This window comes from Argopecten irradians, chromosome 9 (genome assembly GCF_041381155.1).
Source record: "Argopecten irradians isolate NY chromosome 9, Ai_NY, whole genome shotgun sequence".
Taxonomy (NCBI): domain Eukaryota; kingdom Metazoa; phylum Mollusca; class Bivalvia; order Pectinida; family Pectinidae; genus Argopecten; species Argopecten irradians.
In genome coordinates, this window is record NC_091142.1 from 29,482,332 (window position 1) to 29,508,880 (window position 26,549).

Consider the following 26,549-nt stretch of genomic DNA (forward strand, 5'->3'; position numbering starts at 1 on the left):
AGAAAAGTCGGGATTGCGATCTCAGACTCCAGTTCTGGCCATTTCTTAAGAGTGAAAGACACTTAAAAAAAAATCCCCAACCTACCGACCCTATTTTTTTTGTAACCCTAAACAGACATTTTTTTTTTTTGGCATAATCATATATGTATTATTATATGGCTGTGTGTTCACTCGCTCCTGGTTGGCTGAAACTGCTGTTTCCTGTCTCGATACAATACATTATCCACCGGAAAATTCCAAACTATACATTGTGACGTCATCCCAGGTTGATGTAAGATTCCAAAATATCATGTCATACCCAAAATATAGAAATCTTGCATTGTGACGTCATAAAATATGATGTCATTTTAAGATATAAAGAGCTTGTCTTTCGTAATATCTACATATCTCAGACTACTCGGGTTTCTTCAAACCATTGTATTTTTACGATGTTCAAATTTTGGTCTTATTTCACCAGAGCTTGAATGTGAATTAACATGTGAATGTACGTTTGTCAGCAAGAGCTCTTGATCACGAATGTGCTGAAAATAACTTGGATGGGAAAAATTGTATACGTGAAAATGAAGTGGTTTATTAGCTCACCTGGCCCAAAGGGCCGGTGAGCTTATGTCATGGCGCGGCGTCCGTCCGTCGTCCGTCTGTCAACATTTCCTTTAAATCGCTACTTGTCCTAGAGTTCTGCATAAATTATAACCAAATTTGGTCAGAAACTTCCTTAGGAGAAGTGGATCAGATTTTGCATAAATGATGACCCTGACCCCCCTGGGGCAGGAGGGGCAGGGCCCAATAGGGGAAATAGAGGTAAATCCTATAAATCGCTACTTGTCCTAGAGTTCTGCTTAGATTATAATCAAATTGGGTCAGAATCTTCCTTAGGGCAAGGGGATCAGATTTTGCATAAATGGTGACCCTGACCCCCCTGGGGCAGGAGGGGCGGGGCCCAATAGGGGAATTAAAGGTAAATCCTATAAATCGCTACTTGTCCTAGAGTTCTGCATGGATTATAACCAAATTTGGCCACAAACATCTTTGGGAGAAGGGGAACAGAATTTGTATAAATTTTGGCTCTGACCCCCCTGGGGCAGGAGGGGCGGGGCCCAATAGGGGAATTTGAGGTAAATCCTATAAATCGCTACTTGTCCTAGAGTTCTGCATGGATTATAACCAAATTTGGCCACAAACATCCTTGGGGGAAGGGGAACAGAACTTGTATAAATTTTGGCTCTGACCCCCCGGGGGCAGGAGGGGCGGTGCCCAATAGGGGAATTAGAGGTAAATCCTATAAATCGCTACTTGTCCTAAAGTTCTGCATGGATTGTAACCAAATTTGGCCACAAACATCCTTGGGGGAAGGGGAACAGAACCTGTATAAATTTTGGCTCTGACCCCCCGTGGGCAGGAGTGGGCGGTGCCCAATAGGGGAATTAGAGGTAAATCCTATAAATCGCTACTTGTCCTAAAGTTCTGCATGGAATATAACCAAATTTGGCCACAAACATCCTTGGGAGAAGGGGAACAAAGTCTATATAAATTTTGGCTCTGACCCCTTGGGGGCAGGAGGGGCGGTGCCCAATAGGGGAATTAGAGGTAAATCCTATAAATCGCTACTTGTCCTAAAGTTCTGCATGGATTATAACCAAATTTGGCCACAAACATCCTTGGGAGAAGGGGAACAAAATCTATATAAATTTTGGCTCTGACCCCTTGGGGGCAGGAGAGGCAGGGCCCAATAGGGGAATTAGAGGTAAATCCTATATATCGCTTCTTGTCCTAGAGTTCTGCATGGATTGTAACCAAATTTGGCCGCAAACCTCCTTGGGGGAAGGGGAACAGAACTTGTATAAATTTTGGCTCTGACCCTCCGGGGGCAGGAGGGGCGGTGCCCAATAGGGGAATTAGAGGTAAATCCTATAAATCGCTACTTGTCCTAAAGTTCTGCATGGATTATAACCAAATTTGGCCACAAACATCCTTGGGAGAAGGGGAACAAAATCTATATAAATTTTGGCTCTGACCCCTTGGGGGCAGGAGAGGCAGGGCCCAATAGGGGAATTAGAGGTAAATCCTATATATCGCTTCTTGTCCTAGAGTTCTGCATGGATTGTAACCAAATTTGGCCACAAACATCCTTGGGGGAAGGGGAACAGAACTTGTATAAATTTTGGCTCTGACCCTCCGGGGGCAGGAGGGGCGGTGCCCAATAGGGGAATTAGAGGTAAATCCTATAAATCGCTACTTGTCCTAAAGTTCTGCATGGATTATAACCAAATTTGGCCACAAACATCCTTGGGAGAAGGGGAACAAAATCTATATAAATTTTGGCTCTGACCCCTTGGGGGCAGGAGAGGCAGGGCCCAATAGGGGAATTAGAGGTAAATCCTATAAATCGCTACTTGTCCTAGAGTTCTTCATGGATTGTAACCAAATTTGGCCACAAACATCCTTGGGGGAAGGGGAACAGAACTTGTATTAATTTTGGCTCTGACTCCCTGGGGGCAGGAGGGGTGGGGCCCAATAGGGAAATTTGATGTTAATATTCAAATTCCTTCAGAAAAGAAACAATGAACCTGTATTTAGAATATAACTTTACATTACAAACCAGGTGAGCGATACAGGCCCTCTGGGCCTCTTGTTAATTGGTGGGAAAGTGGTACAGCATCTGCCTGTTTGCCAACATTTTTCTTTGAACAATTCAAAACTCATGGAGCCCAAAAACCTTATAATGGGCATATGCTGGAATTAAGTGCTTCCAGGTTTGTTCAAACAGATGACATTGACCTTCATTTGAGCCCTGAGACCTAATTTTAGGCCTGTCACATGCAGAGTTTGATGACCTTGACCTTCATTCACAAGTTTGTTAATTTTGTAAGGAACTTTTACTTTACTGGTATACAAAGAGGCCTGGTTCTATCTTTGGTCTGTAGCAAACACTATGATGATCAACGTAGCAGGTGAGCAACTTGTGAAGGAAATGTCTCGTTTAACCCACGTGACCATAAATTTAGATAAATTATATTTTACAAGCCAGTTCCTTGTGACTTTGAATTATATTAAACTTCATTTGTTTACACTTAATCCATGTATGCTACATTGATTTTCGCCCCTAAAAATATTTCTAGACCTAGCATATGGTAATACAGGCCTAATCATGGGTCTCTTGGCCTCTAAGAAGTCGTAATTTGAAAGGAAAAGTTTTAACAGGCTGGAAAAAGAACGACACGCAGCACCATATGCTCACTTGCCTTATTGGCAGGTGACTAAAAAAACCAACAATAATTATTATCACAAATTTTATTCGAGTTTCTCTATTTATAAAATATATATCACATTGCCCTGAGACTACACACAACAATGTTTCAGCTAGTCCTACCATGAGGATCAAGTGTTGACCATCCATTAGAAACAGCAGAAGTTTTTGTTTCTAACTTCATAAAATCTTGTCCACATGGATAACTTCACTAAACATGTTGTCTGAAGAATCTTGGTGATATGAAAACATTTTACATTAATCTTAGTAATAAATATCAGTTAAATAAGAAATAGTTTCACCTGTCTAGTTCTCAAGCATACTTCACACACACACATCCTTTTACCAAACAATTGTCAAACCTGCATATTTCTGTCAGAAAACCTGTTTTTATTGCACATGTACCTTGCGTATTAATTATAAATACATGTATATATCATAAAAATTCTTATAATCTCTTATTAAAATAACTGGTAAGATGTTGGTAAAAATTTTAATTTCATATAGATGAGGAATGTACAAGACAAAACTGATACTGTCATCGAAGTAATCAGTGGAGGACAACTACAATATAAGTCAACTCATAGCAATTCAATTTTACTTATCAGTTGTATTAAAAGTATGTATATGTGCATCTGCTTCAACTAATTCCATTTTCTTATATTGTATTTAAAGATAATCTCGAGTCACTCAAATTGACAAAAGTTTTTTTTCATGATGACCCAATATACATGTAATTGTACCAGGGTAATATTTCATCGTCGTTTTCATTACAAAGGAAATTATTATGAAAGTCCTCAGTTATCAATCACAAGATAACAGACCTATTCATTCATATATTTTATTTTTATTATCTTCTTCCACACTCCATCAAACTTTAGAATTTTAAACAAATTTAATATATTGATCTTTTAGTCAGGTTAAGGAATATTTGTTTAACAAGAACACATTTGTTTCATAAAATTTTTCCATGATTCGAAACGAAACATATTTGAAGTAAAAACTGCATGATTGAATATTAGTTACATGAATGGTGTATTAAATGCATGGCACTCTTTTTTTCCTAATATTTTTAACAAATTAATTCTACTTTTGTCAGGTATGCTCTCAAGGTTTGTTTTCATAAAGGACTAAATTACAAAGACACACTTCTTATTAATGGATTTCTTAAACATAATACCAATATCTCTGGAAATCTTGAATATTACATATTTTTAAAAATACATTTTCCGTTAAAATAAAACAGTGCTACCAGAGCAGGTAGTGTGTATTGAATAAATGAACCGGTTCTATGTATTTATAAATCTTCTTTAACTTCAACCTTTCGCTTGAAACCTTTTTCTTCCATGAGCTTATGGCAGCCTTCCAAGTCATACTGCTCCAGATTTATTTTCTGGAAAAAAAATAAGTGATTAAATGACACATGTTTTGACATCATAAGTATGCAAGATAGCATTTTAAATGTGAAACTTTTCAGAGAAAACAACTCGAGTTTTGCTCACAAAGTAATGACATCACAATCATATATCTGCCTACAAGAAAAGAACCTGTAATAAGTTAAAACGTCCTCAACACCCCAGGGGTTCTGATCACTTACGATCTCTACACCCCTGTATTATCTCATAGTAAAACTGAAGGCAGCTCAGGGGAACAAATCTGAACCAATCACAGGCCTGCCAAAATTTTTTTTGAAGACTGCAGAGAGAGCAACGCCCTACTTAAAAGCCACACAGTAAACGTCAGCGTACCGTTATATGGCTCTTTTGATGTACATCAAATGACTATGTTACAGATTCTGTTCTGTTGCATTCAGTTTTACTATGAGATAGTCCAGGGGTGTAAGATCCTACATGATCAGAACCCATGGATTTTAGCACCTGAAATCAAAGCTAACACTAAGATGGTGTTTTAAATAAACAGTGTGTGATATGTGACTAATATAAAAATAACTTAACGGTAAATGAAAAAAGATCATTTATCCCAGAAGGGCTTTAGAATTGCCCAAACTAACATGCCATTTACAAAGTAATTATTTTTCATACCTCTACTTCGTTGCCATCCTCCAAGATGATCAACACAGGCGGAGCTCCAGATTTCTTCTTGAACTCGACATCTGTGCTAGAGTTTCATTAAGGAATAAGTAATACTTCAATAAATCAATTTACTTAAAGGTTAATGGTGCTACATCTCCAACAAATTGTAAATTTTATCTAAACAAGCAGAAAAATTAGCATTTTCCTTCAGTAACAAAAGTTGATTACTTTACATTTTTAACACCATTGAAAAGCTTGAGGTTCTAATTTTACTTCAGATTAAAAGCATTTAAATTAATTACTTGTATCCCGAAAAAAAAGCACTATGTGGGAGTATGTCCTTTATGGAATAAGGTACTGATTGTGCAAACAACAAAGAGAAAAGAAATGATTTTATATGTATTAATTAGACAAACATATGAACATTAATAAAAATCAATTATATTGTTCCAACTAGAAGTATTTATGCTCTGTCGGCAGTGGTACATCTTTAAATATAACATGTTCAATTGTTGTGAAAACCTAGTCTCATCATAGCTTAACAAGAGAATAGTTGTCAGGATCAACAAACCAAACACCCTTTGACTATTAGTTATTATGTTTCCATTTAGGAAATGATTGAAACACTAGTATTTGATATATAAAAAGAAAAAAATGTGTTAACGTGAAGTGAATGGCTAAGCATAATACATAATTACATTAAAAGTATTATTTTAAATTTGATGGTATCTAAAAATACCCAAATTTTAAAGGATACTATAATCCTTTGTCCACAAATTCATAGACAAATCTTTTAACTGCAGGAAAACGGTTCAAACGTCATCCACTGCAACTCTGAAATATAAAAGAAAATCACATTCAAGTAATCAATAGCACACAGGAACTTGGCACACATTTACACAAGTTTGGTTCATAAATATATTGTTGACCAGAAACATTTGTTTGGATTATTGTTATTTTCATTAATGTTATCATTACAAACCCCCGTGGTGTCACGGATAATTAAGCAGTCATATAGCAGTGATAAGACTATCAAAGAACAATGTGAAGGTGTTGGGAATGTATCGGGTCCCTGTGTTATTACTGTATAGCGGAAACGATCTTCCTCGTTGTTGCTGAACTAGCGCTTTGCGCAGACAACCCATTCTATCCATGTCGTATAGTAGACTGAAGTATTATTGTATCTCGAACAGGGCCTTCTCTATGTACTGAAAGCCTACTGAACAGCATGTATTGTACTGAAGTATGCGTATATATGTTCAGATGTTGGACTTCGTGCAGTGTAGTGGGGCATGCAACATTCTTACAAACATTTACAAGTAGGCCTAAATGCGATCCAAGATCGTTTCTCATGTAAATTTTAGATACAGTACCTCTACATATGCTGTCCTGGTTTTTGATTCCCCTTCAGATAAACATAATGCAAAGAAAATTGGCAGCAGTAACACCGCTGCTAGCTTCCCGTTCACCATCTTTTCGTCGATGGTCGATGTGGTCCCTCAACAAATATCGATCGTGTAAATGTTTTAGTCGGTAGCGTTTATGGCACTGAGCGTGCTAACCACACAGACGGCCACGTCGCTAAAATAGAACCAATCGCGGACCACCTGTTTGCGGTTCGATTACCCCCAGCTGTAACGAATACATGAATATATAAGCCTATATGTCTAAAAGCTGTTGCCTTTGAAGTGTTTTTCTCACTTTACATGTGTGATATAACGTTTCTTTAAGTTAAATGGTAAAAAGCGGATACTTCCACACTAAATATGCAGATATAATAATCATATCGGCCCTTATCAATAGGGACTATTGTAGCTAACTATTACTAGCATTTCTGGCATATAAAATATATGTAGACCCCGTGCTTATTAACAGCATAAAGAAAACAAACAGGCCAAACTAAAAAGGAATATCTTATACACTTAATGATGATAAGATTACATGTATCAGAGACTTAGATACTATTATATCTAAGTCTCTGCATGTATGTAAAATTATAGGACACAAATACTTAAACTTTTTGAAAGACGAAAAAATAACAATAGACCATCACTACTTTCTATTTTCTCGCTAGATGCTTTAGTGTTTCATATACATTTGTATACATGTCGCGTTTCAGAATTGTTATTTTAAGCGTTATGTTATTATTAGCGCCAATGACTTTCGGTTAAAAAAAGAATACAGTTTTACCAAGAATGGTTTTATATAAAAATTTACCTCTGTTTATTATTTCAATGATCACAACTTCTACTTCTTGATTAAAGTAGTCTTTTTCGATCATGTTTCAAAACATTCAGTTTTTGGCAATTTTAATTTCGGAAAAATGCTATGTTAAGACCGAGGTGGCATCAATGCGGCTGTGGAAGAAGAGAGATGAGCAATGGAGAAGGCAACAGCAGTAACATGAGATGTGTATGAACAGAAATTACTACCAGAACAAGTGTTGCAATATAGGTTCCAGGCTAGGACCTGATCGATCACCCTAGTCCGAGCACACCTATGTAGGTTTAGATCGAGTCCTCGATGCTCTAGGGGTTACTATCACTGATAGCATTTATCCACCCCTGAACTATCTCATAGTAAAACAATAGAGAAAAAAAATGAAGTACATACCTGTATAGAAACTTCATTTGAAGATGAGAGAAAGAGACGCCCGACTTCAAAGCCACACAATTAACTACAGCTAGTGTACCATAATTCGATTCTTTTGATGTACTTTTGGCGACACAAGTACCATCCAAGATCCATAAGTAAGTCTAGTAAACCCCACTAGGAAAGTGTGGATGACGGATGTGACTAGGACGACGCGGATAGAGGACACAACACAATGGATAAAACACCGGATCGACCAAGAACTGGGAGACATAGCAATCACATTATATTGTAGTAGTGAAAATGAACGGAAGATATAACGCCCAGGGAAACCTGATGAGACTGAGGAGGAATCAAACCATAGTGACCACAACGTCCATGTGTCAGATAAAGGACGTGAAACCATCAGTCAACATACCGTCAAGTGGAAACAAAGCGGAACATGAGAAGTCTGGTGTGGATGTAGATGCAATCCTCAACGCATCTTTGGCAGGAGGAGTCGATAGGAAGACAGGATAGGAGACAGCAGGGAATAACAGATATGAGACAAGATCTGGGACAGCTTGCAAAATACCCAGACTTGCAACTAAAGAAGAATGACATGAATAGCAAGAACTTCACAGAAATATCAGAGAAAGGTTGAAACACTTGGGGTGACAGCAGTAGACGATACAAAATAGAGATAGAGCACGCGCAAGATTTACAACCAAACTATTTTAACTTACATAACAGCTGCTTGGCAGCAAAGGGTCTGGAGCATAGAGGGAGGAGGTCGAGAAGCATCTGCACGGTATGCACAGCGATCCGAAGAGGGATGAGGAACCGGAGAACATTCGGCCAGACGAAGCAGAACATCAGGAAAGCAAGAACTGCGTAACTCCCAGGTCCCAGTGGCATATCTTACAGAGTCAATGGAAATTGCCCGACGTTGACGAAGCGACCATGGAAGTTCATGAGGATATTCTGGAGACGAGGAAAGAAATGTTTAGCAGTATTGGCGAAGTAAATGTCCGATTACATCGACATCTCTGTACCTAATGGAGGGGCCCAGGCGTGTCAGAGTACGTAGAACGTGGAAAATCAAAGAAGCAAAGAAGAAGAAAGGAAAGTTTGCTGTCATTTGGCTAGATCTAGCAAATGCTTATGGTTCCATTTACATTTGAACGGTATCGAATGAGAAGACACGATATCTCACGCAAAGCTTCTTTGACCGGTTGAAGTCACACATTCAAGACATAACGAGAAGCCAGGTCCCTAGGAAATTACATTGACGACTCACTCAGCGATACTGTAAATGTGAACAACATTTAGAAGCAGCATGTGAAATGCCTGGACATAATCGACAGGAGTAGCTTACTAGGAAATACAAGACATTAGGAGATGGCTGTCCGTCCCACAAAGCAGCAATGAACTGTACAGATCTGGAAGTAAGCTGTAATTCCCTTAAACATCTCATGAAGTTCAATGTAAGTACGGTCAGACAGTTACTCATGCTGAGAGACAATCGGGATGTCAAGGTGAGAGATGCAAAGGTAATTATTAGGACAGGCCGTAAATGGTTATCAAAGAGGATTATGAAAGAGGCTGAATCACAAATTCAGCACAGAGACATTGTAGGGACAGTAGCTGTGGGTAGACACATACTTGGAGTGACAACGGCTAAAAATGAGGACATCAAACCAGGAGGAGACATCTATTTCAGAGGTAAGTTCATACAATGGAATAATTTTATTAAGCTACATAATTACATAAAAAAAGACTATTGGAAAGGCGCCCATCACAAGAAATTGTCGTGGAACGACATTTGATTCATGGACAATCAGAGGCTATAATTTCGACTTACACTTTACACACGGGCTAAGATTTTGTAACATCCCAACCTTGGCTAACGCCTCGATTGGGATTATGTTACAAAATCTTAGCCCTCGACTGAGATAACCCGATCTCGATCACTTAAAGGTAACAGATTTTTTTATTCAACATTTAACGGGTACCTAAAGAAGAATAAAGCAGAGAAAAAATCCCTCTTTCATTTGAATAATGAAGATCTGGCAGTTGTGGATGCCAAGATCCCTCAAGTATCACTTGGATGCTACACATTTAAATTGTTATTTTAATCTGTAACGGCAGGTTCTTGTCGCTATAAATGACATTGCGGTTGAAACAGTAATTATAAGAGATATGAATCAATTCGTCTTGATTATAATCATAAACTTTATTTTCTTAACAAGATCAACATGTTTCCAAAATTGCTAAAAATCAACAATTACAGTAGAAATAGAAATTTATATACCATGGAAATACATAATCCATGTCGTCCACTCTGGCACCAAATGAAATTTGACTTTTATTATACCACCTGAAGAATTTCAAAATTACTGCATAATAATATGAAATGTATACAATGTAATAAAATCTTTTTTTAAAGATGCTCCACCGCTGACAAATGTTATTTTTACACTATCAAAAACAGGAGCAGACGATTTTGTATTTTTCTTCAGTTAAAAAAATTACTTTACACCATTACCACCATTGAAAAGTTTGAGCTTCTAATTTTACTTCAAGTTAAAATATGAAAAATAATTAATTGCATCCCGAAAAAAATCCGTGGCACTATATCTTATATAGAATGAAGTAATGATTGCGCATGCACCAAAGGCAAAACAAATTATTTTATGTTAGTTTTTGTGTTAATTAGGCATATATATACACGATTAAACACCAATTATTGTTCAAATGATGAATATCATTTATGCTCTGTCGGCGGTGGAGCATCTTTAAGAACACAAATTGAAAGGTATTCTACAGCATTCGACCCAGTAAGCGCTCTCATCCCTATATGCTCCTTTCCCCCTTTATGGGACCCCAATTTGACTTACATTAATTTCTTTCTTTTGCAAAGTGATTTATGGCTTAATTTGTGTAGCAATTTGGGTATATTAACATCATTTTTTCAATTCCTGCAGTGCCCTCAGAGCTTATTGGGTTAAATACAGTATCTAAAGAAATCACTCAACACATGTGCAGACTATTTAAATTAAAGTATGTCCAAATACATGTCAAATTGACAATAGATAAGTCATGATGCCAGATGATGGGGAATTTTGACGTTCAGATCACTATATAATATCATAACTAATGCCCTAAAGTTGAGAATCTACAGCAAGGTTCAATGGCACAAATATGTAAGTAACAAAGTAAATTGCAATGACATTTCAGTAGCATAAATATATCTAATGCCAATATGGTTGATAATATCAGGCAAAAAAAAAAATATGTCTGGTTTGGGTTACCCGACCGACCCAATTTTTTACCCCCCCCCCCCCCCCGACCCTATTTCCCCCCGCTTTTCTACGAAAAAAAAATAAAAAGTCGGGATTTCGATCTCAGACTCCGGCAATTATTCTTGAGTGAAAGACACTAACAAAAAATTCCTCCCGACCTACCGACCCTATTTTTTTGCCAATGTAACCCTAAACAAACATTTTTTGGCCTCATATGCCCGGTATATCTTAACAACAAGAGATACCAGAGGGATCCTGGCGCCCACCAAAGAATTATCTATGTCTGACAATGGAAAGATGGATCTTTTCTCTACTTTTCAAACTTTTTCAAACATACTACATATAAACTTTGAGACGGATCGCTTCAGTAATTTCTGAGAAATAGCAGTAACAAACTTCAACTATCAAAATACAAGATGGCTCCTTGGCGGCCATCTTGTTGATCAATCGTCCCAAATTGCAATATGCCTAACTAGGTCCCTTGGGGAACCTACATATGAAATTTAAGATAGATCCCTTCAGTATTTTCTGAGAAATAACAATAACAAACTTTAACTATGAAAAACCAAGATGGCTGCCTGGCGGCCATCTTGTAGACCGATCGGTCTCAAAATGCAATATGCATAACTTAGTCCCTAGGGGAACCTACATATGAAATTTGTGTCAGATCCCTTCAGTACTTTCAGAGAAATAACGATAACAAACTTTAACTATCAAAGTCCAAGATGGCTGCCTGGCGGCCATCTTGTTGACAGATCGGTCCCAAAACGCAATGTACATAACTATGTCCCTGGGGGAACCTACAAATGAAATTTGAGACAGATCCCTACAGTCCTTTGTGAGAAATAGCGATAACAAGAATTGTTAACGGATGGACGACGGACCACGGACAAAAAGCGATTTGAATAGCCCACCATCTCATCTGATGATGTGGGCTAAAAAGAGATTATCCTCATTAGCATCATTTTCAATATTAATGAAGATTATTGATGATGACAATAATAATTAGGATGATGTAAACTAAATATAACAAGGACATAGTCATTCAGATCCCCCGCCAATGGAGATATCAAAGCTGAAGCAAGTTTGATTGTGGAGACTTATGTGTATGAAAAAAAAACAGGAAAAAGGAAGTTGAGCTAAAGAAAGATGGAGTATAATTCAAATAGAGCGGGGCTGAAATTGTTGAATCAGGTATACAGCCTTGACATTTATATTAGACTATATACACAAAGATGGGTGGAGTTTTGCCATTTACCATGATATTTTCAGCAATGTTTCCATGGTAACGGAAAAAGTGCAAAAAATGAAAACCTAAAAATAGCAAAAGGTACTACTAGACCATAAAAAGAATGTGTCTATGAAGTTTCGTGGAAATATCTCTGCTGGTTTTAGAGTTATGCTCCGGAAATGAACCTGCTACAAAAATATGATATTTTCAGCAATGTTTCTATGGTTACAGAAAAAAGCACAAAAGTGAAAACCTAAAAATAACAAAGACACTACTAGACCATAAGAACAATGTGTCTATGAAGTTTCATAGAAATATTTCTGCTGGTTTTAGAGTTGTGCTCCGGAAACGATTCTTACACAAAAATCTGCCATTTTCAGCAATGTTTCCATGGTTACAGAAAAAAGTACAAAAAGTGGAAACCTTAAAATAGCAAAAGGCACTACTAGACCATAAGACTAATGTGTCTATGAAGTTTCGTGGAAATATCTCTTCTGGTTTTAGAGTTATGCTCCGGAAACGAACCTGCTACAAAAATATATTTTCAGCAATGTTTCCATGGTTACGGAAAAAGTGCAAAAATGAAAACCTAAAAATAGCAACAGGCACTACTAGACCATAAGAACAATGTGTGTATGAAGTTTCGTGGAAATATCTCTACCTGTTTTAGAGTTATGCTCCGGAAACCATTCGTACGGACGGACGGACGGACGGAACCCATTTGTATACCCCCCGCCCAACGAAAATACCCCCGCAAACTTCGTTGGGCGGGGGATAATTAATGCTTAAATAGTAAGTTTAAAGTTAAATGCTGATAAACTTTATCACTAACTGGCAGTAATCATAAGAGAAGTGCATTATTAAAAATTCCCGTGGAAGCACCCCTAATTGTATACAGTATTTGCAATGAACACTTACAACAAAATGCATAGGAAAATATATCAATAGAATATAAAAAATATCTACATCAGCAGCAGCTGAATTCTTTCAGAATCTCATGAGAGATCTTTCAGAGTTATTTCCTTTCACTTCAATTTCACTTACATCAATCACAGGCGTCTGCTTCTGGTTTGATAAAAATATAATAACCTACCCCAACAATATGTTCGTATAGTAGGGGTAGTAGTAAGGAAAGTCTTCTATATGTTCATATAGTAGGGGTAGTAGTAAGGGAAGTCTTCTATATGTTCATATAGTAGGGGTAGTAGTAAGGGAAGTCTTCTATATGTTCATAAGGAAAGTCTTCTATATGTTCATATAGTAGGGGTAGTAGTAAGGGAAGTCTTCTATATGTTCATATAGTAGGGGTAGTAGTAAGGGAAGTCTTCTATATGTTCATATAGTAGGGGTAGTAGTAAGGGTAGCCTACTATATGTTCATATAGTAGGGGTAGTAGTAAGGGTAGCCTACTATATGTTCATATAGTAGGGGTAGTAGTAAGGGTAGCCTACTATATGTTCATATAGTAGGGGTAGTAGTAAGGGTAGCCTACTATATGTTCATATAGTAGGGGTAGTAGTAAGGGTAGCCTACTATATGTTCATATAGTAGGGGTAGTAGTAGGGGTAGCCTACTATAATTCATATAGTAGGGGTAGTGGTAGGGTAGCCTACTATATGTTCATATAGTAGGGGTAGTGTAGGGGTAGCCTACTATATGTTCATATAGTAGGGGTAGTAGTAGGGGTAGCCTACTATATGTTCATATAGTAGGGGTAGTGTAGGGTAGCCTACTATATGTTCATATAGTGGGGTAGAGTAGGGGTAGCCTACTATATGTTCATATAGTAGGGGTACCTACTATGTCATAGTGGTGTAGGGTAGCCTACTATATGTTCATATAGTAGGGTAGTAGTAGGGTAGTATGTTAGTAGGGATAGTAGGGTAGCCTACTATATGTTCATATATGTAGGGGTATGTAGTAGGTAGGTAGGGTAGCCTACTATATGTTCATATAGTAGGGTAGTGTGGGTAGCCTACTATATGTTCATATAGTAGGGGTAGTAGTAGGGTAGCCTACTATATGTTCATACAGTAGGGGAAGTAGTAGGGGTAGCCTACTATATGTTCATATAGTAGGGGAAGTAGTAAGGGTAGCCTACTATATGTTCATATAGTAGGGGTAGTGGTAGGGGTAGCCTACTATATGTTCATATAGTAGGGGTAGTAGTAAGGGTAGCCTACTATATGTTCATATAGTAGGGTAGTGTAGGGTAGCTACTATATGTAGTAGGGGTAGCTATATGTTCATATAGTAGGGTAGGGTAGGGTAGCCTACTATATGTTCATATAGTAGGGGTAGTAGTAGGGTAGCCTACTATATGTTCATATAGTAGGGGTAGTAGTAGGGTAGCCTACTATATGTTCATATAGTAGGGTGTAGTAGTAAGGGTAGCCTACTATATGTTCATATAGTAGGGGTAGTAGTAGGGGTAGCCTACTATATGTTCATATAGTAGGGGTAGTAGGGGTAGCCTACTATATGTTCATATAGTAGGGGTAGTAGTAGGGGTAGCCTACTATATGTTATATAGTAGGGAGTAGTAGGGTAGCCTACTATATGTTCATATAGTAGGGGAAGTAGTAAGGGTAGCCTACTATATGTTCATATAGTAGGGGTAGTAGTAGGGGTAGCCTACTATATGTTCATATAGTAGGGGTAGTAGTAAGGGTAGCCTACTATATGTTCATATAGTAGGGGTAGTAGTAGGGGTAGCCTACTATATATTCATGTAGTAGGTGTTCATATAGTAGGGGTAGGATATTCTATTTTTCCAAAACCAGATCAGGTGCATCAATTACTGATAGTGAGATGAGATGGAGTGAAACAAAGGCAAGTAACTCTGATATTAAACTGCTGTTGCATACACAATGTACATATATATATATATAGTTACAATTTTATAATATAGAGATTTATATATATCTATATATTTATGTAAATAGATATTTTTGGTTCTCCGAGACCAATAAACAACATACATTTATGTTTTGCAGTAAACATCATAAAGCATAAAACTTCTCAAGAGTACATACACTACTTGACTGAATACATGAATAAAATTTGAGCAAACACATACAAAAATATCAAAATAAAATTTTAAAAACTTGTAGAAAAACTACATCTGCAGATTTGTTTCATAAAAATAAAGTTGTTGGGAAAAATGTACCTTTTATGAAACTTTTGAATCCATGAATATCCAGGTTTCCTGAAATTGACCACATAACAGGGAGAGTGAGCTGATAAAGCTCATGTTACCATAACACTTCTCACTAGATCAGAGGTGCATGTCAGGTGCCTATAATTTTACAGGTAGACTAATGGTTTAATACTAAGTCTAGTAGTGCAAACAATATTTCATATGTCAAACACTTTATCAAAAAGAGCCTTAAACACAGTACTGAACAATCAGCTGAATCAGCTTTTTGGCAGTAAGTCATTATGGAAGAAATATGTAAATATTGAACTGCCAACTACGAGGGTTGTTCTAAATGTTTTGATACTATGAGGAGCACCGAAATGAAAACAAACTTGTACTAGACAGGTTAAAATCAATGATGAAATAGGAGAACAAATGCAGTGATATAATTAATCTGAGCAGTAAACTATGGCAGTAGTGATTTATTGTCTAGTGTGAGAGGTAGGAAGACATTGTCTTGTTCTAACACTAAATGAGTTGCTCTTTGTATATATTTTGATTGTACATGTATGAGGTGCACAAAGATGAAAATTGTCTAGTTCTTGACAGGTACAAATTGCTCTCCATGATAAAATTGTGTTGATTTAACGCTAGACGTTTGCTTTTTACGTTTCAAAACTATATATGAAGTGCTCATGTAGAAATGAAAAGTGTCTAGTTGTAAAACAAGACGGGTTTCTCTTAACATTTTGATACTTTGAAGAGCCTAGAGATGAAAATCGTCTAGTTTTAACACTAGACAGGTTTCTCTTTATATCTTGATACTATGAAGAACCCAGAGATGAAAATCGTCTGGTTTTAACACTAGACAGGTTTCTCTTTACATCTTGATACTATGGAGAACCCAGAGATGAAAATCGTCTAGTTTTAACACTAGACAGGTTTCTCTTTACATCTTGATACTATGGAGAACCTAGAGATGAAAATAATCTGGTTTTAACACTAGACAGGTTTCTCTTTAGGTTTTGAGTCCAGAGATGAAAATCGTCTAGTTCTAACACTAGTTGGACTGCTCTTGTTAGGAATCGAGACACAATTGGATGAATTCATCACATAATCATGTAAATCTTTCTTGTAGTCTTCAACGTCACCCTTGACCAAATCTATGACAGACACGCCGCGATCTGTTACCAAGGTTTCCAAATAGTTTTTGTTTCCCTTGTTCGATTCCTCTTGTATGACTAAAGCCTCGATGGCCCTGTAACAGTCTAGATTCCACGACAACGTTGTGTAATGGATACAGTGCATGCCAAACTTGTCTTTTATTGACAAGAGCGATGGATATTTTTCACACAAATATATGCAAATGTCTTTGCTGCCGAACCAACAGGCCCTATGAAGAACTGTGCCGTTATATAGACTAGTGACACTCTCCATGAAATGCTTGCGCTCCGAGTGACTCATACCTGCGAGGACTAAAGACTCAATGTATTTGTAGAATTCTAGATTACCAGCCTCAGTCGTGTAATGTAGACAGTGGCGGCCATTTTTATCCCGAACTGATAGCAAGGATGGGTACATCTTACATAGATACACTGCGAGGTCACGATTCCCAGACTGACAAGCAATTTGTAGAACAGTCCTTTGATCATTTGTTACCAGGTTCTCCATAAATTTCCTACTCTCAGACTCGGACTTGTTGCAGAGAACAAACTTGGCCAAAGCTTCAAAGCAGGCTACATCGGATGCCACTGCTGCAAAATGAAGACAATGGAGGCCATTTCTGTCCGTCTGTGACACCAGGTGAGGGTGTTCTACACAGATGTAAGAACACAGATATCTACAGCCGGATTCACAAGCCACGTGTAACACCGTTCTCCAGTACTTAATGTCCACCAAGGCAGACATGTAACTCTGGCATTCCTTCTTGCTCTTATCTTTCAAGGCGAGAGCTAATATGTATTTGAAGCATTCCAAATTCCCAGACATGGCTGAGAAATGTAAACTGTGGCGTCTGTATTTGTCTTTTGAGGACAAAAGGGAGGAATATTTCACGCACAGATGTTCACAAAGTTCTAAGCTTCCTGAGGCACAAGCAACATGAAGCAAAGTTTTACCATCATCATCTAAGAGAGACTCGATGTACTGAAGGTCTGGTCCAGAGAAACCTTGTAAAACAAGTGGCTCAACCTGCTTGTACAGTGAAGTGTTTCCAGTCCTAGCGACGAAATGAAGGCTACTGTAACTATAGCGACCATCTTCCAGCAACAGAGATGGATATGTCTCCAATAAGAAACTGACCATTTCATTATTCTGAAACAAGCAGGCTTCATGCAACACATTAACATCCTCCAACTGATAGCGTGACCTTGAAATTTCTGCCCGTGATGTTGGGATGATGCCATAGTGATCTAACTTCTGCAGGAGATTTATCTTTCCTCCTTCGACTGCAGAGAAACATGACGTTTCATCAGGTATGACCCCGACATCCAGTAGGGCAGTTACACTCTCTTCACTTCCTGAGCTAAGTGCTTGTTCCAAAGCTTCCTTCAGCTGCCTGGCAGAGGCAAAATTTCTGTCAACCAGTCGTTTCAGTAAATTACAAGCATTAACCTTTGCAGCCACAACAAGGAAACTATTTTTTTCATCTTCGGGCACTTCTTGTTCAAATGCACTGTCACAGTCACCACTTCCTGGTTTTCTTTGAAAGCGGTGATTTTCAGGCACATCAGTTTGTTCATCAAGCCATTGGAAAAATCCTGACAAAAACTGAGCATCATTCCATGGTGAAAGAGAGGCTAAAACACTGTATTTTGTCCAGTCCCCTATTTTTAGTTCCAGGAATATTCGTTGATACACACAGTCGTAAATGTCCTCTTCGACAACCATCTTGCACAATGTTTCACTGTTTTCTGATGTCACTATGTAACGTAAACACTCAGTGTTGCAATTCTTCAGAAACCCCTGTGGCGTTAGCTCACCATAAAGTAAGGCTACAGCATCATGGATAGAATCGTGGAAAAAATAGTACATGCCTTTCTCCTTCCGTACAAATGAACCGAACAAAGATTCCAGGCCATTCCTAATGCATTTGAGTTGTGATCCAAGACCCCGCACACTCCCTTGGTTTTCTGTCGTCATTGACATACTAAAAACTTTTTCGATTGTAATTTTATCAATGTTTTCATTTTCTAAATCAAGACATTTTGCAGGACATCGTCCATGGGATAGAAACAGATAGAGAAGCGCTCTTTGTTGCTCCTCGTGAAATTTTCTTTTGATCACATCTCTCATGTATTTCAGTGGGTGTTTGAAGAAGTTCACTCTCTCCTGTTGTAATTCTGGAGAAGAGGCAAACACACGACAACATTCAGGAAATCCAATGCCTGGAGACATTCTTAAAATGTCCATCATTTCTGCTTCAGAAAACCGTTGGAAATTTCTCAATGCAGCAGTGTACATTTGTAAAATATTTTTCTTTTCAACCTCCAGCTGTAATTCAGGAGAGCTCAAATCTATGACATTTTCTTGAGTGAATAAACCCTGACTATCGAACAAAGATCTGTGCTCCTTGAAGACATCATTTCGCATCGTGATGATCAAGCAGTTGGCTCTTTCCTCCATTTTTCCTTGCAAGCAAGGCAAAATAAAACTTTCCCGCTTTTTCCACCAGTCAATCTCCTTCTGAACGTCCCTGCCATAGCCAAACATGTCATCCATTAATATAGCTAAGCTAGAATTCAGTGAGATTGTTTTGTCCCACGCCATCAGTTTTGTGAGAGAAATAGGTTCTTTAACTGGACATTTAGTCACCTCGTTTTGTGGGCCATTCATGTCCCCTTTGTTCATCAGCCAATGAAGGAGTTCCACAGCTAACCGAGTCTTGCCGTCACCTGAATTTCCTTTAATGATTAAGACTTTGTTCTTCAGAATTTTCTCTTTTGCAATTGTGATGGCTTTGGTAGGCACATATGGAAGTTTTTCTTTTTGGTCTGTAACCCATGCTTTTGTTTGATCTACAAATAAATTATAAACATGTAAAAACAAGAGATCCCAAAGGGATCTTGGCGCACACCAAAGAATTATCTATGTCTGACAACGGAAAGAGGGATCTTTATCCTACTTCTCAAACTTTTTCAAACATGCTACATATAAAATTTGAGACAGATCGCTTCAGTACTTTCTGAGAAACAGAGGTAGAAAACTTCAAGGCCATCTTGTTGACCGATCAGTCCCAAAAGGTACTATCCACAACTAGGGTCCAGAGAGAACCTAATTATGGATTTGAAAGATATCCCTTCAGTGCTTTCTTGAGAAATAGCAGTAACTATCAAAATCCAAGAAGGCGGCAGGGGAACCTACATATGAAATTTTAGAGAGATCCCTTCATTACTTTTAAAGAAATAGGGGTAACAAACTCTAACTATCAAAATTCAAGATGGCTACCAGGCAGCCATCTTGTTGACCGATCGGTCCCAAAATGTAATATGCACATCTAGGGCCCTACCTATCCAAATCCAAGATGGTGGCCGGTCGGCCATCTTGTTGACAGATTGGTCCCATATTGTTATATGCACAACTAGGGCCCTAGGGGAACCAACATATCAAATTTGAAAAAGACCCCTTAAGTATTTTCTGAGAAAAGTGGTAACAAGAATTTTTAAGACGGACGGACGGACCACGAACGAAAGACGATTTGAATAGCCCACCATCATGAGATGGTGGGCTAAAAATTGTATGCATCAAAAGTAAACAAAGAACTTTTATATGACAAACTCTTAAATGACACAAATTAAATTTACTTCAAAACCGCCAAATTTCAACAAGAATGACTTAGTTGTACATTCACAGTGTACCTTTCAATCAAAACTTTCTAATCAAATATTGATGTACCAAATTAAACCCCTAAAAACATTTAATAAAGATTAATCCTAGCTTGCCAGTAGCTTCTAATTCTGCTGAACAAGAGACAAACTGCAGCTATTTTCAAAAGTTCAGAAAAGACTGAAATTTCCTATAGAGTGCATAATATTACATAGTAAATACATTTATCATTAAACACCAAAATATACCACTGCCTCACAAAACATGCATTCACGAACATAACACACCGTATACAGGGAGACAATCCTTAGATAAAAATAACCAACCAACAAAACCAAAATCATATGATATGCATTTATCATGAAATCAAGTACTTCCCTTCCCCACCCCAACCCCTTCAACCTCCTCCACAACCCCACTCAGGGTTGTAAGGGTTCCACACTGTACATGTATATTCTAGAGATTGGCGTGCTAGTGACTTGTATGCCTCGGCCTTAACTAATGATGCTGACCCTATTTTGATGCTTCTTCGTAAGAAGCCCAGTGTGGAATTATCTTTTGTAGTGTTGTTTTTTTATGTGCGAGTCCCATTTAAGGTTAAGATTATTTCAGATGGAGCTATAATATCATACCATTAACCAAATCAATGGGATAATTTTGCCAGAAAAACTAATAACAACATGTACGAGCCATGTTCAAAGTACATCTATGTAAAATATGCCATCACAAAGGACAAAGTCTAAAAGCAAGACAAATCGACAAATAGCTTAGTGGACAATGGTACATACTGGTTGTTACACATACCTATCAAGCAGCACTGTTTTGGTAAATCCACATTTTTTCTTTCTGTGAATACAAGTAGCAACATGGGTCAATGAAATTGGCAAACTAGCTAGTAGCTAACACATAAGACCATTTGATAATAGACAGACCAATATTTTTAAACAACAAGAATTTAGATAGATAATTCTGGATTGGTAAATTACATCGTTCTTCACTAGTATAATACATTATACAATACATGTGGATTCAATTCATCAGTCTTCAATAAAAGTGAAATTAACAGAAGAATTATCTGAACTCTAAAATCTGTGTTTCTGAAATAAATTCCATACTGAAGAAATAAAACTTAAAGATGCTCCACCGCTGACGAGCAGTATTTTTTAGTCTATCAAAAACAAGAACAGACGAATGTGTATTATTCTTCAGTTACAAAAGTTACTTACTTTAAATCATTAGCATCATTGAAAAGTTTGATGTTCTTATTTTACCTTAACATAATGATGATAAAAATTAGTTATGTCCCGAAAAAAATCCATTGCACTAAGTCCTTTATGGAATGAAGTACCGATTGCACATGTATCAAAAGCAAAATTAGATTATTTTTCATGTATTTTTATGTTAATCAGACACATATATACAAGATTAAATGTCATTTAGTGTTCAAATAATGGTTAATGTTTATGCTCTGTTGGCGGTGGAGCTTCTTTAATTCATTGTTTTGCATATTTAGTCCATGTAATGTTGAATTACAATTATCAGATGGCATATTTAAATATAGAGTAATCTATTTTCAAAATCTACCGATATCATCTAACATACCTGCCCCATTGATGATACTGCCACCTTCTCCAAATACCATGTTTTCTGCATGGTCAAAGTTGAAGGTCATTTGAACTTTCTTAACACTGGAGGATTTCTGAAACACTTGGTTAGATATCTCCGCAATATTAACCACTGAAAAAAAAAAAAAAAACCATTTCACTCTTGTCAAATAAATGTGATGTTAGGAGTCCCGACATATTACCACTTGGCCACCGTGAATAGGTTGCGAATTTGAATCCCATGTGAAGCAGTTGCAAGGTCAGTGGTTTTTCACCGGGTACTCCGACTTTCCTCCACAAACAAACCTGGCAAGTCCTTTAATGAGCCTGGCTGTTAATAGGACGTTAAACTAATAAAACTAAAACCAAATCACAGACCCGATATGTTCCCATAATATGGCAGCCCTGTAGCTGTACACAGGGACTTGGCATGAATTTCCAACCAACTACCAAAATATATGTATTATAGTATCAAAGATATGTATATATTGACTGTTGGTTGGAAATTTGTGCCAAGTCCCTGTGACCCTACCCTGTAGGCCTTCAGGGTTATAGTCATCATTAAGCACCACACAATAATAGCGTGATTTCTTCAGGTCCTAAAGTGATTTCTTCAGGTCCTAAAGTCATTCACAGAATTAAGGGCAAAATGTAATATTTGACTCACGAACAGTTTTCACAAAATGCTAACCTGTTGAAGCTTGTAACAGACATTAGAGCACAACAAACAAGAAGATTACTTGTGTTAAAGTTACATACAACTTGTCAATATGCCTCATTCACTCAATATTTGCTGAATTCACATCGTTGAAAGCGAAGTGTCACTTGATGCCGAGATGTATTGATGGTTCTTCCTTCTTCACTAATGTATAATGTACACAAACACGTACTTAGAAATTGACTTCTTACAAGCTTACAGTTAGTGTTGCAGCAACACACGTCTACTGCCGTCAATTGCATTTTCTAATCTATGGCAAGTTATTATTATTGCTTAGTTATGCTATCATTGTATGAAGTTTGAACAAATTCTGCTGATCAATGTGTTCTCAAATTATTGTCCAGCAACTAAAATTTATGAAACAATCTATTTCTAGTAAGAGTGATTTTTGTAGTTAACCTTTTGACCCCAAACTCATTTCCAAGCTCTGTCACCTCCTATGCTATCATTTTATGAAGTTCGAACAAATAATGCTGACGTGTTCTTAAGTTAGCGTCCGGAAACTATTATTTTTAGTTTGTTTAGATACATTGACCTTTGTAGTTGACCTTTTGACCCCAAATTCTATCCCAAGCTGTATGTTCTCATTTGCTTCCATTGTGTGAAGTTTGATAAAAATTCATCGATTCGTTCTCAAGTTATCATCTGGACAGACAGGCAGAGGAACTAATAAATTTATTTGTACATTGTATAACAGTGTACTTATGATTAAAACACTGTAACAAATTAAATTCTACCTCTTCTTTTCTATCTTGTGTGGTTTTGTAACTGTTGAATATAGTACTATCCTTTCAGAGGAATGATGTAACATATCTAGCTTAGTCCTTAGGTCAAAAATAAAGAATATATGTCTTTTTAGGGTTACCCAACCAACCCGAATTTTTAACCCCAGACCCTAATTTTTTCCCCCCTTTAAAAATTTAAAAATTAAAAGGCGGGATTTGGATCTTAATCTCCGGTTCCGGCCATTATTTTAGAGGGGAAAAAAATCCTCCCGACCTACCAACCCGATTTTTTTTACTATAACTTTGAATGTCACTATTCCTATGTGAATTTAATTGGGTGATGATGCCATGCCTTATTTAGATTTGTTTTGAAGCAATTTACAGAAGTAGAGTTCATTGTCTCCTTGGGCAACAAATTCCAAATATGGACAATTCTGTTAATCAAATTGCTGGGACTGTACATGAAACTTACCAGTTTGTGGATGGTGTATATTGGATGATGTTGCCCCTTGTACATCTCCTTGTCTGCCATGAACTGTTAAATTTCGATCATCAGCTGCATCATCATGCTCTGGTACTGGGGAAGAACTCTCCTCCATGACTCTGTGGAACTGTTGGGAAAGGAATATCCTAAAAATATATTTATGGAAATTTGCAATAACACTGGTAACTCCTGTTTTTCACTAGTAACATAAACATACAAATGTAATCACTGTATTTACCATGATTAGCACCCCTTCCCTTTTCTGAAGAAGAGTTGAAGTTGTAAAAATGCCCCCCCTCTACCCCCATCTTCTGAATTTAACAATATATTTTACAACATGTGATGCCTCTAACTTCAGCATTGCATCCCATATTACATGAACTTGCCAGTCTTTTACATGTGAATCACAGCATAATAATGCGTCTCACAGGATAAAAGGCATGTACATGTTCACTGTAAAAGATTCATGTAACATGAGTACGGAAAGATTTTGGTGAATTTAAATAAGCGCCCCCCCTTTGTCACAATTATTTAAGTGCCCTGTGCTCTTATTACGGCAAACACAGTATATCTGAACAAAATCTAAAAGGTGCTAACATTGTTAGAAAACAAAAGAAATTGGGAAATGGACAATATGTATTAAAGACTTCAAGACACCAAACCTGATTCAAATTACATTTAGAAGTACTATTACACTGTAGATGCAATTAGTTATTCATACAATCTGCTGATTCAATTACATGTGTTCCACATATAAAATTTGCACATAAAATGTGACTTTACTAGGAGTTGATAGTGAAGTTAAAAGTAACTAAAGGTTATAGCTTGTGGAGCTGATGGTCAGTGTTCAGGAAGAAAATAGAATGTTGAATATATTGTCAAAAAACATCTAAAAATACAGGTTGTGCAAAATTGTGTCTATACGTTGATAATAATCGTGTAGCGGGATTGGACTGGGTCAGTCAACGGTGACCAGGTAGCTCAGTCGGTATAGCATTCGGAGGGTCCCGGGTTCGAATCCCGGTTTAGCCGCTACATTTTCTGCTCTCTTGTACAGAATTGGTGCCCAACTAAATAACCAACGGTGGTGTTGTTTGGAAGGGTCTCGTATGTCTTAGAGGGCGAAGACTTCGAGAAAGGAGGATGGAGTGTAGCGGGATTGGACTGGATCGATCATCTGTGACCAGGTAGCTCAGTCGGTATAGCATTCGGCTAGTGTTCTGAGGGTCCCGGGTTCAAATCCTGGTCTGCCCGCTACATTTTCTCCTCTCCTACAATCGTAATTTATATATGCATTTTCTAATGTTGGAAATTTTGACACAGATGATCAAATTAAATCAGTTAAGTGTAAACAGATTGATTTTCAATTATAAATTGCTTAGGCTATAATGGTACATATATATTAGTCCCTAACAATTATTTATTATTTTGTCTCCTCTTTCCTTTTCATATTCAACATACCTTAACATCTCTATGATTTTTTTTAGTTTTGTATTGTCTCTATTATTTTTACAACACTTATATAATGATGTAACAGCAATTCAATGTGATGCATGCATCATTGTTTTTTCATCATTTTTTTACAATTTGTCATATTGAGAAGAATTTTCACTTCCTGTTGAAAACAATCATTGATCTTACACTAAGAAATAATTTATATTTTTTGTTGTTTATTGGTGTGTAACCTGCAATTTTTGTACAGATATTTTTTAATGATTCATACTACTTGCAGATGCCAGTATTCTAGTGTGTGTGTTCTTGCGCGGCAACTTCTGCGTAAATGAAAATGTAGAACAATATCCTGATTGGTAAAATTATATAGCAATGAGGAAAGGTAAATGTAAATATTCATTTATCAATATTCAATGTATGTATACATAATCAGGTCTATATAACATACATAGATGGTGCTGAGAAGTATTTTTTCTTGTGAATCTACCCTTATATATCATAATAGACTAATGTAGTGCTAAATTATGTATTTATGGTCGATGGAAAGTTCCTTTCCAGCATCTGTTCTAACAACAGGCGATTTGCATCGGTACCTCCCTTGGCGCACAGGGCCTCGTTACTAATGATGATAGGTCACGTCTGTTTACATACATTACACGTGTAATGTATGTAAACAGACGTGACCTATCTTATATATATCATCATTAGTAACGAGGCCCTGTGCTTTGCGTGGTGACATGTTTACATCTGTCAAGTGTTTTTGCGACAGTTCGCGAAAACTATTTATACATGGTTTATAAATCATAAATTGAAGATCGTATTACATACAAACAGTTACCAGAGCCCTATTGCCTACAGACACCTACCGAAAACTGACTGTCATATGTTATTTATGATACAAGCGTAGTACACCTCGTATGTCACTATGTGTAATCTTGCCTGCTGATCGCTGTCAAATAGTCCATGCAAATACGAGTTCAAATGATTACCATGCAACAAGAATATTGATCAGGAAAACGACTTAATACTCAAATATGAGTACATACCCAACTAGTAATGCCAGACTAACGCCAACATCCTAAAAGGTCAAAATATAAGTCCGCTTTACTTAGAGAACCATAATCCACTTTCGTTTCGCATTGCAAATACATTACGCATGCGTATTGCACATCAGTCATTCTCGGATATCTCCTTGAATTCTAGTAATTCTCGATAA

The 26,549-nt window shown here is 37.2% G+C and overlaps 1 protein-coding gene and 1 long non-coding RNA gene across 7 annotated transcripts; both read right to left on the reverse strand.

Annotated features, from left to right (window-relative positions):
- Nucleotides 1–3,276: 3,276 nt before the first annotated feature.
- Nucleotides 3,277–8,612, reverse strand: LOC138332014 (uncharacterized). The gene is made up of 5 exons (XR_011209756.1): nucleotides 8,598–8,612; nucleotides 6,654–6,912; nucleotides 6,038–6,114; nucleotides 5,290–5,365; nucleotides 3,277–4,640 (listed from the first exon to the last, which is right to left on the reverse strand). It is a non-coding gene; the product is annotated as an uncharacterized lncRNA (long non-coding RNA).
- Nucleotides 8,613–14,937: 6,325 nt separating this feature from the next.
- On the reverse strand, nucleotides 14,938–26,507 carry LOC138332015 (uncharacterized). 6 transcript variants are annotated; one of them, XM_069279933.1, is made up of 6 exons: nucleotides 26,380–26,507; nucleotides 24,806–25,152; nucleotides 23,870–24,008; nucleotides 21,953–22,087; nucleotides 21,155–21,196; nucleotides 14,938–19,542 (listed from the first exon to the last, which is right to left on the reverse strand). In XM_069279933.1, the coding sequence occupies exons 3-6, from the start codon at nucleotides 23,994–23,996 to the stop codon at nucleotides 16,529–16,531; spliced, it is 3,318 nt and encodes a 1,105-aa protein (XP_069136034.1). In that variant the 5' UTR covers nucleotides 23,997–24,008; nucleotides 24,806–25,152; nucleotides 26,380–26,507; the 3' UTR covers nucleotides 14,938–16,528. The 6 variants fall into 6 exon arrangements, with proteins under 6 accessions (XP_069136034.1, XP_069136035.1, XP_069136037.1 ...); XM_069279934.1 differs by having other exon boundaries at nucleotides 23,870–24,027; XM_069279936.1 differs by lacking the exon at nucleotides 24,806–25,152 and having other exon boundaries at nucleotides 26,380–26,488.
- Between the last annotated feature and the right edge of the window lie 42 nt (nucleotides 26,508–26,549).